General features: G+C 44.8%; 1 protein-coding gene across 1 annotated transcript in view; it reads left to right on the top strand.

Moving 5' to 3' along the window:
- Window positions 1-1,935: 1,935 nt before the first annotated feature.
- Window positions 1,936-14,275, top strand: part of LOC108798916 (alpha-2-macroglobulin-like) — a gene marked incomplete at its 3' end in the record, with an annotated part of 53,488 nt that continues 41,148 nt past the window's right edge. Inside the window, exons 1-2 of the mRNA XM_018570722.1 lie at window positions 1,936-2,030; window positions 9,841-10,024. Of these exons, the coding sequence (XP_018426224.1) occupies window positions 1,957-2,030; window positions 9,841-10,024 (258 nt within the window). The remainder of the gene's footprint in view (window positions 2,031-9,840; window positions 10,025-14,275) is intronic.

Here is a 14,275-nt window from a genome sequence, read left to right as displayed (position 1 = left end):
CGGTGATATTGGATCGGAAGAAGTGTTGCAGGTCAACTTTAAAATGTAGCTGTTTTTTTCTGCAGGTGATACATCAGGGGGTACTATGAGTGGTATCTGTTTGTTAATAATTGAAAAAAGGAAGTCTCTGTGATCAATGCGACTTGTGGATAGTTGAATCCAATGGTATCAAATATGTGTTCATTGACCTCCACATACAGACCTCGTTCATTGATCTATCTTCTGATGTATCGTTCACCTTATTTTATGAGTTATTCTAACATTCCGATAACAGTAATTTCATCCTGGTATTGAATTGTTCAAGGTGGAGACCTGTACAGGACTATTTCATGCTGTATCCCTTCTTTTTGGATTTAGGAAGGCCTGTAGTTAGGCGCTACCGCAGGTATTGGATTTGTCCATTGCCACTTCAGGATGTCTGTAGGGAAGTTATGTATGGTTCATAACTCAAATAACACATCCTTCCATCACCGTTGTTCGGGGAACGAAATCCTCAAGGGAGCTGCCGTCTGTGCGGGTCACATAGTATGTATATCATACATTCAAGGGTAGAGGCGTTTCGCCCCGCCCATCGGAGCTTCGTCAGAACCTTGTGGATGGCTGGTGGATGGTTGCCTTAAATAACCCTTTCACACCTGCTAGGTAATTGCATCCAAGATGTATATTTAATGATAACGTGTTAGTGAGGGCTACATACTTATAAGAAACACCATCTGCCTATTCTTTCATACCGAAAGCATTCAACAGACAGGGATATTCATATTCGAACACTATCTAGGTATAAAAAACTGCCAAGTAATTGTCTAATTGGGCAACACTGTGGAGGAAGAGTAAGTGATTGGATTGATCTATATATCTAAGAGAGTAAAGGTATATTTACATTGTTATTATATTGGGGTGCATCTTTTTAGAGAAAGACATTCAGGTTCATTTTGTTGTTTAGGCCTGCGGGTATTAGGGTATTCAGCCTGTACACCCACATTTTTTCTTTCTGTAGGAGTATTTTGTCAAAGTCTCCTCTTCTTGGTGGCAGGTTTAAGGCATAAATACCCTTCACCCTCAGGCCTCCTGGGGAAGAATTATGGTAATCTGCAAAGTGTATTGCTATGGGGCTATCTATATCTTTATTTTTTATATCCCTTAAATGTTCTCCTATACGTATACGTAACTGTCGTTTTGTTTTCCCAACATATGCTTTTTTACATGGACATTCCAACATATATATTACTTTATCTGTATTGCAATTGATAAATTGAGTAATTTGATATGACTTTATACCCTCTGAGTCTTGAAAATGTTTAGTTTTCTCCACATATGGACATATGTGGCATTTACCACAGGAATACATTCCTTTTATTTTTGGTAACCCTGACAAGAACGAAGTATCTTTACTTGGCCTATATTCGGAATTTACTAAATGATCTTTTACATTTTTAGCTCTTCTTGCTGTCAGGAGTGGACGGGGGCCAACAATGTCAGTGAGTGTCGGGCACAGATTGAGAACATGCCAATGTTTTTCAAAGATTTGTCTCAACTTTGGCCAGCCTGACCCATATTGTGTGATCATTCTTACATGGTTACCATCTTTTCTTTTGGTTCCCCCTCCTTGTTGTTTTTACCCTTTTTGTTTTTTTTATTAATTTTTATTATGTATTTCTACTGTTGGGGTGGGGTTTGGGGAAATATTAAGGGTCTAAATAGACCCCTGCCATTTCCCTTTTGAAATAGAAAAAGAGATTGAGGACACAGAGTCCTCTGCCAATACAGGTGGGGGAGAGCAGCGGAAAACCTAGGAGAAGCTGGAGCCTGTACCGCTCCTCTTCTCCCTACTGAGCCGTGGCTGTGTTGGCCGCCTGTTGCCAATGGCGCCCTGTGCGTAGCCCTGGGTGTCAGCCATATATAATCACCAGGAGCTGCACAAGTCAGTGTGGAGATTGTCAGTCATCTGCTGACATCATGTTCTGGAGGGAGAGATGGCTCCTGTGCGCCTTGTTGCTCCTGGGCTTCGTTGCTGGAGGGAGATCGGAGCTGTGAGTTAAAGTTTTGAGCTGAACTAGCAGTAGGGGCTCCTGTGTGTTATGACACGTGTGATGCTTTCGGCCAAGGTCGCACTTGCGTGATCTGTAACCGCGTGGCAATCGCGCATGAAACGCGTGGATTGCTGTGCGCTCACAGTCCCACCACCACTGATCGTGCTGGTGGTGCTATTCTTTCCTAATGGCACCCCGGGCAGATCGTGCGGTTTTCCACTCCGATTCGGCCCCGACGATCAAACACAATCGCGGCAACAAAAAAAAAAGTGTCGCAAAAAAAGGTACATGTACCTTTTTTTAAGTGATTGCTGCGCAGATGTAACCGCATTGAAATCAATGGGGCCGTGTAGCAACTGCTGTGTACAGGTGCACACGATCGTGTGGTCCCGGGATCACTCAGGTCTGCGCCAGCCTTTGTGTGAATTTGTAGTGCTGTAAACTAAAGCTGGTCATATGCTATTAGATTTTTTTTTTTTTCTGAGTGAAAATAATCTAGCAGGTTCTTCCGTCCATGCTAAACAACATGTATGGATGAATCTCCCTCTGAGGCTATTACATTCTGACAGCTGGCTCCTGCTGCTGTCAGAATACACACAGTGAGTGCAGCTGATTGCAGTGTATGACGTTTAGGCCTGCTTGTGGAACTGAGATAGAAATTGCCCCAGGCCAATTGCAACCTCCTTATGGAAGCAGAAACCTCTGTACCTCTTTCTAACTGTTTCACACACAATAGGTTGGACTGATGGACTTATGTCTTCAACAAAAATAAGATACATTGTTGTTCATAGTTAGGGTACCTAAAAGTATTTTTAAGATTAAACTCCTGAGTTTAGTGTCACTTTAAGCAAATTTAGAAAAAAAAAATAGTTCTGTATTTTGTTTAAATCCATTACTTTAAATGCAAATAATTACAGGTGAAACTCGAATAATTAGAATATCGTGCAAAAGTAATTGCTGCAAAAGGGGCCCAAACCAAGTACTGAGTACATATGCATGCTTGTACTTTTCAGAGGTCCGATATTGTTCTATGTGCAATCCTTGTTTTATTGATTGCATGTAATAATCTACTTTTTTGAGGTTGTGGATTTGGGGTTCTTGGGGTTTTCATAAGCTGTAAGCCATAATCATCACAATGATGACAAATCACGGCTTGAATTATCTTGCTTTGCATGTAATGAGTCTCTCTCATATATTAGTTTCACCTTTTAAGTTGCATTAGTGAAATAAATGAACTTTGCACGATATTCTAATTATTCGAGTTTCACCTGTAAGTCCTTGATTTAAAACCGCCTCCTACAAATGTATTGTGTAGTTATTTAGAAATGTTCCTGATGCCCATCTATACGTCTCGGACACTTGTACAGAGTGTGCTCTATTAGAGGGTGATGGAGTTGTTGTGTATATTTACACAGCTGTGTACCCGGGCACATGAACGGCTCGGCGTGGCACATCCAGAACTACAAAGCCAATTGGTGTAAAGTTGGACAATTGGTGAACTGGTGCATGACTGAACTCCTCTCTATACTGGGGACACAGGCAGCAAAAATACCCTCATTTGATTCCTTCCCTCTCCCTCCCCTTGTTCACACCATCTGTAGGCAACCTGGCTTCCTCACCAATCAGGAAGCCGGGCAGCATGCTCAAATGCAAGACCAGATGATTTTCCTTCTCGTGTCACCTATTTGCACACAGCAGTGGTACAACAGCATCGTCAGAGGTATAATAAATATTAGGGATATGCCGATGCTAGTATCAGTGTCGATACCAAATATTTGGGTGAGTACTCGTACTCTCCCAAATGCTCCGATACCTTCCCCCCGATACTGGAAGTTCCGTTCAGGGGGAGATCTCCCTCTGACCGGCAGTGCCACGAGGGTATATGGAGCAGACTTCCTGGCCAATCAAAAGGCGGGCGGCAGGTTATGACCTGCCTCCCATATTGGTCAGGAAGCCAGGCTGCCTAGCAACAAGTGAACCTTGCCGCCTGGCTTTCTGATTGGCTAGGAAGCCAGCTTTAATAAGAAAGCCGGCGCACGTCTGGTTGGTAGACGTCCAGCCAGGCTGTCTAGCAACCAATGAAGCTGCTTCCTAGCCAATCGGGAAGCCAGGCTGTCTCGCTGTATCACGAGGGAAGTGAAGCCGGTGTTGGCCCCTGATAATCCGGGCCAACGGATGCCGGCATTGGCGAGTACCGCGGGGGGGAATTGGTACTTGATACTGAAAAACTGGTTTCGGTGCATCCCTAGTAAATTATTTACAGATGTATTTAAAATATATTTTTATCTGCATTAACAGAGTCATTACAGGGAATATATTCAACAGACGTTGACAAAACCCCATTGGAGAAATGTCTTGTGTGCTGGCCAGATGTGAGAGGGAATCTTCCTACCGGGGACACAAATAGCAAATCTACCCTCCTACTATTCCCTTCCACTCCATCATTTTTCCTTTCTATCTCCCCATCTCCAGACTCTCTATCATCTCCCTCCCTTCCAATCTGTCATCTTTGTCCAGACTCTATCATCCTCCTTCCATTCTATCCCTCTCTTTGTTTTGATTGAAGTTGTTTACATCCCAACTTCATATCACATTTGTGATGTTTGGTAAACATTCTGCAGACAGTTGTGTTTTACCTTCACAGAGCACTGAAGTATAGTCAATATTTACAGATCTTTTTAGAATATTTTCTTTCATTAACAGATTTATTACATTTAGAAAAAATATTTACAACAGAAAAACGCCAATGAAGAGATTTCCTGTGTCCTGGTCAGAAGTGAGAGGGAGTTCCTTTTTGCCTCTCTATCTCTAGTCTCTCTATCTCCTCACGTCCAGACTCTATCATCTCCCTTTTGTCTATCATCTCTCTATCTCCAGTCTATTATCTCTTCTTCTCTCTGTCTGTTTTTGGCTGAAGTTGGGTTGTAAACAGAACCCCACATTCGTGATGTTTGGTCAAAGTGCTGCAGACAATTGTGTTTACCTTCACAGTCCACTGAAGTATTGTAAATATTATACAGATCGCTTTAAACTATTATCTGTATCAACAGATTCATTACATTAAGAAAAATATACAACAGTGTTTTTGTCTTTTTCGCCTAGGAAGGCCTGGACTGACCCTCAGGTGTTTCACCTCCATTCAGGTCCAGTGATGAGCTGCTTCTAAGGTTTATGGGAACCTGCTCCGGTAGTTGCCATGCGTAGAATAGATGCAAAGCCCAAACTACACCCTGTGTAATGATTCCGATGCCAGAAGAAACAGACGCCAGTATGACCCACCCTGTGCTAGCGGGTTACAGCTTTCCTTTAAACAAAAGCTGTCATGCTAATCTGGCACGGTATCATACGGGTGTCAGTTTCTTCTGGCACAGAAATCCTGGCACAGGGTGCGGTTTGGGCTCTGCATCGGAATCCTGGCACTGGGTGCGCTTTGGGCTCGGCATCTATTCTACACAGGGTAGCTAAATTTTCATGGAGCCAAGGTTCAAATCGCGGTCCGGACAGAACGGCATCCATACCGCGGTCCGCCATTTAGGCGGCATTCACACCAGCAGCTGCACTACAACACACAGCTGCTGGTGTATGCTTCTATGCACGGTGCTGTTGCACCAATCCCAGAGCGTCACACTGTTTATTTTTGTCAGAACTCCCCAGACCGCCCTCCCACACCGTTTGCATACACATGCATGCCTTGTGCGCACATGTTCATTAGAATCAGATGGCAGGGTTGGTTTTAATTCCTTTTTTATTAATAATAATAACAACAACAACAACTGGGATAACAAGCCCCATACCTGACTGCATTTGGCAGTGACTGGTTCTCTTTATAGAGACCTCAGGGGTCTATTACATCTCTGATGTTTCTGCTGCCGTCTAGCACAGACAATTAAGCAAGGGAATGTTCATCTGTTTACCCGGCATTTCATCTCACCTTGACACCTGAAGCAGGAAATGCCGAGAGCTTCATGCTTCAATGATCACGGAGCAGGTCAGGGAGCGGCCATTCCCTGGTCTGCTCCCGCTCGCCATCCTGATACTATGTGTGCTGTGGTCCTGGGCCCCCCAGAGGAGCGGGGGGGGGGACCCAAAAACCACGGTAGAGTGGGACAGAGAGAAGCCCAACAGCAGACTAGCACAAGTGATCTGGGTGGCTGTACTTGTCGCCCTGATGGAAGTGACTCTGCTTGGCCCAGAAACACAACATCAAGTAAGGTTCGAAGGCACTATAGCTGTGATCATCTGACCTTGACAATAAATGTTGGGTATTGGTAGAGAGGGGACACACCATAAGTGATAGGAGTACCTGAGATGTAGCAGAGTACAGTTGTCTGGATGGCTTTATAAACCAAGGCTGCTGCTATGCCTTTTACTTGATACGTGAGAGTTGGGATGTAAGCATTTCACTGAACAGGTGGTTTCCATGTACAGGAGGATTTAAACTGGGACTTAAGGTGCCATCCTGTTTAATTATGATTTTTCTGCATGTTCATGCAGAAGTTAGGAATGTTTTCATGTTTTTCTCTCCGCATTCCAAAACCATTGAGGCCAGGTTCATACTAGGGCAGGGGTCAGCAACCTGTGGCTCCGGAGCCGCATGTGGCTCTTTCATGCCTCTGCTGCGGCTCCCTGTCCAGGTGTTCAGTCCTGAAATGTCACTTCTATCCGACTTTGTGATTGGGGTGGAATGTGAGATCGCACTCACAGAGTCAGATAGAAGTGACATTGTGAGGGGTCTGGGCAGCCTCTTACATGAGTATCAGCTGTACCAGGGGCGGCATGGCAAAGGTGACAGGGGAGGGGGTGGAGGAGGCCGGGCCCCAGCAGCTGCAGGTAGGAGGAGTTGGGAGGAGGTACAGGGAAAGGTACCCCGGCAACCAGTCCATGTGAGACCCTGCAGAGCTCACCATAGAGAATCTCAGATGGGCTGTGCAGGATCTATGGTGTGCTCTGCGGGGTCACTCTCAAGTGGGCTGTGCGGGGTCTCAGGTAAGCCAAGAGTCCTGAGCGTTACTGAGCCTAGAGTCCTGAGCGTTACTAAGCCCAGAGTCCAGAGCGTTACTAAGCCCAGAGTCCAGTGTGTTACTAAGCCCAGAGTCCAGTGTGTTACTAAGCCCAGAGTCCGGTGCGTTACTAAGCCCACATATACCTATATACATGCTATACATAGCATAAAGGTAAAAAAAAAAACGATATATGCCGTGTTATCTTCATTTTAGATGTCAAAAGGGTTTTGTGGTTCCCGGGGTTTTCTTTTCTGTGGGAAACGGGTCCTAATGGCTCTTTGAGTGTTTAAGGTTGCTGACCCCTGTACTAGGGCAATCCGTGACTACGTGGCCAACGTGCACAAAATCGCACAGATGGCCGCACGGTCACAAAATCGCACACCACCGCCAAATCGCTCTGGCGCTGCCATTATTTTCTAATGGCACCTCAGTCATGCTAGGTGGATCGAGCGGGATACCTCCCGTGCAATCATGCACAATTGTGGTTGAAAAAACTGCACTGAGCGTGTAAATGTACCTTTTTTTTCTCATTGATTGCTGCGCTGATATAACTTTATTGAAATCAATGGGACAATCGCTGTGCGCGCTCCCGGGATCGCCGATATGTGAACCTAGCCATCGGAAAGGAAAACATCTGAACCAAGAATAATTTTACCTGACGCAAGAGATCACTGAGCTTGGTCTTTATAAATCTGATGCTTCTATGACCATTCTCCCCTCGTTTGACTTTTTCTCTACTCCTTATGTGGCTCACTGTATACCCCCCCCTTTTTCCCCAAACCTTCACTAACCATTTATCTTTGTAGATGGTTTATCTGCTTTATATGATACTTTTCATGGTCATCCCCCCATACCCTCCCCCAATCAACATGCTAATGAAAGGAGGGTGTGGATCTCCCAAAAGCTTGCCCTAAAATATAAACTGTACGGCACATAAAAAGTTAAATCGCATGCAGTGCTGCATTATATTACATATTAATATACTGTTGCAATGGGCTGTGTTTTTGGAAGGCAAGCACGGACAGCTGTGTCCTTGCACTGTACAGGACTGAGTTGTCGGACTGACAGTTCAGTCCTGCAGATTACACAGGAAGAGCACAGTCCTCCCTGTGTAATCAGAAGAACTCTACCTTCTGTTTGCTCCTGATTAACAAAGCGGAGAGATTGTCACCATGAGCTGCTATCCCTGTTTAATCTGCAGCAGCCCTTCACAACAAGGGTGTTGCGTGTTGTGGCATCCTGTGATATCATCTTGCCTTCTCAGGAATACTGTGACATTTTTGCACAGCGTCATGTTTCTATGGCGCAATTGGGCCAGCCACCAGCCCTGTGGAAGCGTATGCATCCAGGACCACTCCAAACTTTTGGAAGAGGAAGGAAGCCCACCTCCATCCAGACCTGCTCTACCTCCTGCCATGCTGCTGCAGCAGTGCGGTGGTGGACACTGGAAGTTGGGACTCTGATGTGGGAATCCTATGTGTCTTTTGTGGTGTGGGGCCCCTCCTAAAATCCATAAATGATCCTTGTGATTGATTTACTGAAAGTGTTCAACATTATCTCTGCACTTTTTTTTCCCCTGTCTGTCTACTTTAGGGAAACAGCTTTGCTGACTTTGCATCATACACTCCTGCACACCTCTGCACTTCTCTCCTGAAATTACTGCCCTCAGTCTTGCCGTACATACTGCCCCCTGCCATAACCTCCGCACTCCTCTCCTGCATGTTCTAGCTGACTTCATACCCCCTACAGTCACTGTTATACCCTCTGCACACCTTTTCTTAACATAATGCCTGCCGTCCTACCCTATGCACATATTGCCCTATGGCGCATTCCCCACACTCCTCCCCTGCACATAATGCCCCATGTCGAATCCTATGCACTCCTCTCCTGCACATACTGCCCTATGTCTTCCTCTGTACTCCTCCCTGTCCTGCCTATAATGCCTCATGTCATATACACCGCACTTCTCTCCTGCACATTCTGCCCCATGTCAATTCCTCTCCTGCACATACTACCCTCCAAAATTTGTGCACATCTGTTCTGAAAATATTGGACTCAGTCATACCCTCCACACCATGCTTCTGTACATGCTGCCCCCTGTACATGCTGCCCCCTGCACGTCTCTCCTGCACATGCTGACCACTGTCATACTTTTTGCACACGCTTTAATGCTTGGCGGGCACCTTCATGCTGCTAGGTTTCTCCATGTATTAAGTTGACATAAGGTTTTCTCCAGTGGAGAGGATCTGTATTGATTGGATGGGTGCAAAGCAAAGGCATAGTGGACTGGCCCCTTGGATAAGCAAGTGCACACAGGTAGTGCAATGCTGGGCTCGGTAGAATGCAGCGATGCTCAAGTTTGGGTCTACAGAAAGAGCTCTAGACTGCTGGAATGTAAACAGCAGTGAAGGTATAGCCATGATCCTTTGCATGGTTGAGCTGCTTGTTACGAGAGGGAAAGAAAAAAAAAACCAACAAAAAACCCGCAACACATAAAGAATACAACAGGGTGAGAAGGAACATTTTAGAGGAGGGTCAGAGAACCTTAAACTGCAACATGGGCAAAAGCAGAGACTGGAATTACAAAAGGGAGATCAGTTTTTGGTTGGCTTGACGTTTGACCAGACCTGGTGGCATCTAATAAAAATAAATAGGGGAGGGGTTTCATAAAATCAAATAAAGATCACCATTATCTGTTGTGGTTACAACTGCTACATTTTGGCTGGAGTTTGTAAGTAATATGTGTCAACTTTTGTATAATCCACCCTCGTTCTTACTACAATATTTATTTCCCCTTCTGTTTATAGCCAATATGTCCTGAGCTCACCTGCCTCTTTGCTTAGTGGTGAGACGGGAAAGGCCTGCGTGAACATTGTGGGCAACACAGAAAAGTTGGATGTAAGTCTGATATTGCAGCATGAAGGAAAGAACACAACCATTATTGGAGAAGATGTCTCCTTGCCTTCATACTTCCAGTGTGCTGATTACAAGGTAAGACTTTGACTGTAGCTTGGCAAGGAGATTGCTCTATATCGCAACACTTTATGCTCCACGAATACACCAACATGGTAAAAAACACTTAACTATTGGTTATCTGATAATTACAGGTTCACATGATGTGCCACCATAATGGGTTGACTCCCAAAACCAGCATCTTTATCGTGCGCACACACTGAGCTTTAGACTGAAATGGTGGTTTAGCATGGCTGGACCCTGTGCAAGCATGACTATTTACAGGGCAACAAAGCTCTGCAGGCTCAAACACTGCCATACTTAGAGCAATAAGGAGTCCAATGGCTGTGAGGTGAACTGAATGATAGTCCCCTTAGATCTGTTTCTTTGGAAGCTGCTTTTTAAAAACTCAGTATAGAGTATGTGAAGCCCCATGCATTGCAAGCCTTCCTAGGAGAGCACTTTGAGCTTTGGTTGGTGATCACCCAAGTGCCGGGCCTGGAGTAGCCGTGCAGTACCTTGGCACAAAACGGTGACTTGCTGTAACAAGTGTATGAAGTACCTGCCATGCCAAATTTGGCCCTGCAGAGCCCATGAAAGAGATATTAACATTAGTTATCTGTATCCATCCCTCCTCTCACTAAAGCATTTATTTTTTCTTCACCTCCTTTTTTTTTTTTTACCGACATACTTGTACCACCCCAGCAGAAATCAACCCTTCCTCAACACTGCACAGTGCCACCCCCTTCTCCATACCTGTACCCTCTTTCAGCCATGTGTGAACATTCCTCCCTCCTGCTTATGCTCTATCCTCGCAGGAGGTGCACCCCCCCTTCCTTGAGATCCAATAACTCTATGCCACATGCGCCAAACCCTTCTCTCACTGCTATGCCTGTAGCCCCCTCCCCCGCCCCATAATGCCTCCCCAACCCTGTTTGTTCTGGAATGCGCACAATTTTGCTAGTATGTATGTACGAATTCATTTTTTTTCCCCCTTCTTGCAGTGAATATGCGGATTATCTGCCTTAATTCTCAACTTAAGCCTGTGACTGAGAAGGTGAGTGACTAAACTGGAAATCTTAGTTCCGAAATTGCATGAGAAAAGCACAGGTTGTTTTTTAAGATTACAAAAATTCAAATTTTAGTGTGTGTTTGCGTGTGTTTATAGGTCTCCCAGGTTCCTCTCCTATACATTTAGGAATTGCTGATCCAGGCTCCAGTGCAGGGTTTACTCCACTGGCAATTAAGGCCCCATTCCCACTAAGCGATTTATCGCACATTTTTGAAGCGCGATATCGCAAGAAGTCGCCGACCAATGCTATTCAATGGAGCTGTCTTAGCTCCATGTCGCTCTAGCAGGACCCTTTTTTTGGCGGATTTTTTGGGGTTTTCCAATGGAACACGACGGTGGAGGTTGCGCTACCGTCGCCCCGATAGTTGCGCTATCCCGGCCACGTGGATCCGCTGCAAAAGGTATGTCGCTTAGTGGGAATGGGGCCTAAGCTCACCTCGAACCTGTACTCAGAGCTCTCTGCCTGGGGATCAGACAAGTCCTGTCTGAGAGAGCTGCAAGGTTTGTAACAAAACTAGCAAATGGTGTATGTGGAGGCTGACAAGCGGTAGGCCTGCTCAAGCCTGTTAGTTAGGACTTAGGGCTAGTTCACACCAGATGCAGTCCATTTATTTTGACTGCTGCAGTCAAAATACATCACAATGCTTTCCTATGGCCTTTCTTTTGCCTAATTCACATCATTGCAGTCAGTTCAACTGCAGTCAGAAAAAGTACTGCTTGTCCTACTTTAACTGCATCAAACTGCATCAAAACATATTGCAAATGCACAAACGCATAAAAAAATTATGACTCAGATTTGAATGTCATCATCCTGGGACTTCCTGGTTGTAGTGTGGCGAGAGATAGTAGAGATGGAAGGTGTGGATGCTGAGGAATTTATAAGATATGTGCGGGACTGTCCTCTGCTGTACGACATCAAACATCCCCCAATATAAAAACAATCGTCAGAAGATGGCCAAGTGGAGGGAGATTTGTGAAAAGTTGAACCCTGATTTTGGTGCGATGAACAGGGTACAGAAACAGCAATGTGGTGAGTCCACCTTTGCTCAAACATATATAAAGAAAGCATGACTATGCTCCCAAACGAACAAAACAAGTGTAGGAAATGCTCTGACAGGAAAAGGATGTGACCTACATGCTTAATTAGCATTTTCTAGTGCAGAACAAAAACGCATTGCAAGTGCCACTGCGCAGGCGCACGCAGTTGTGATGTTTTTTCTGGTGTGAATTAAGCCTTATACTTTGGTTTATGAAGTTAGTGCCGGGATACGGCTAGGATTTATTTTGTTAGTGTTTTTTTGTGAACCACTGTACAGCACCTGTGGAGACTTGTAAATATCACCAATAAACACTTGCCAGTAGTTTGCCACTACTCCCTTGGATTTGGGATCTGTTCCCAAGAGACTGCTTATTCCCAGGGGGCTTATGTACCAGCTACCGATTGCCTGCTTATAGATAGATAGAGAGATGGAGATGGATAGATGGATAGATGGCTATAGAGATGGATAGATGGCTATAGAGATGGATAGATGGCTATAAAGATGGATAGATGGCTATAGAGATGGAGAGCTGGCTATAGAGATGGATAGATGGCTATAGAGATGGATAGATGGCTATAGAGATGGAGAGTTGGCTATAGAGATGGATAGCTGGCTATAGAGATGGATAGCTGGCTATAGAGATGGAGAGATGGCTATAGAGATGGAGAGATGGCTAGAGAGATGGCTATAGAGATGGAGACATGGCTAGAGAGATGGCTATAGAGATGGAGAGATGGCTATAGAGATGGAGAGATGGCTGGAGAGATGGCTGGAGAGATGGCTAGAGAGATGGCTACAGAGATGGCTGGAGAGATGGCTATAGAGATGGAGAGATGGCTATAGAGATGGAGAGATGGCTAGAGAGATGGAGATATGGCTGGAGACATGGCTAGAGAGATGGCTATAGAGATGGAGAGATGGCTATAGAGATGGAGAGATGGCTGGAGAGATGGCTGGAGAGATGGCTAGAGAGATGGCTACAGAGATGGCTGGAGAGATGGCTATAGAGATGGAGAGATGGCTATAGAGATGGAGAGATGGCTATAGAGATGGAGAGATGGCTATAGAGATGGAGAGATGGCTATAGAGATGGAGAGATGGCTAAAGAGATGGAGAGATGGCTATAGAGATGGCGAGATGGCTATAGAGATGGAGAGATGGATAGATAGATAGATAGATAGAGATGGCTATAGAGTTGGAGAGATGGCTATAGAGATGGAGAGATGGATAGATAGCTAGAGATGGCTATAGAGATGGAGAGATGGATAGAGATGGAGAGATGGATAGATAGATAGAGATGGCTATAGAGTTGGAGAGATGGCTATAGAGATGGAGAGATGGATAGATAGCTAGAGATGGCTATAGAGATGGAGAGATGGATAGAGATGGCTATAGAGATGGAGAGATGGATAGATAGAGATGGCTATATAGATGGAGAGATGGATAGATAGAGATGGCTATAGAGATGGAGAGATAGATAGATAGATAGATAGATAGATAGATAGATAGAGATGGATAGATGGATAGATAGATAGAGATGGCTATAGAGATGGCTATAGAGATGAATAGATGGATAGAGATGGCTATAGAGATGGATAGATGGATAGAGATGGCTATAGAGATGGATAGATGGATAGATAGATAGAGCTGGATAGATGGATAGAGATGGCTATAGAGATGGATAGATAGATAGATAGATAGAGATGGCTATAGAGATGGATAGATGGATAGATAGATAGAGATGGCTATAGAGATGGATAGATAGAGATGGCTATAGAGATGGATAGATGGATAGAGATGGCTATAGAGATGGATAGAGATGGCTATAGAGATGGATAGATAGATAGATAGATAGATAGATAGATAGATAGATAGATAGATAGATAGATAGATAGATAGATAGATAGAGAAAGATAGGTAGATAGAGAGATAGATAGCTTGTGTAGACATCCAAAAGCTATCTTGGATGTGATATCAGCAGCCCCAGATTTCTAGCTGGCGCTCTAGAGACATTCTATAGATGGAGTAGGCAACCTCAGCACTGCAACAGTTTGGAAGCTACACATCCCATCATGCTTCTGCCTTTGGGAGTCATGCTTGTGGCTAACAGAAGATGTATTGCTGCCCTCCTTACCAGAATTAATGACCCGCAAGATGCAGGTGGGTGCTCGTAGTGAC

The sequence above is a fragment of the Nanorana parkeri genome, unplaced genomic scaffold (genome assembly GCF_000935625.1).
Source record: "Nanorana parkeri isolate BGI_ZX_2015 unplaced genomic scaffold, ASM93562v1 scaffold1585, whole genome shotgun sequence".
Lineage (NCBI taxonomy): Eukaryota > Metazoa > Chordata > Amphibia > Anura > Dicroglossidae > Nanorana > Nanorana parkeri.
Note: the sequence above shows the minus strand (reverse complement) of the source record. Positions and strands in the feature narration are given on the sequence as shown.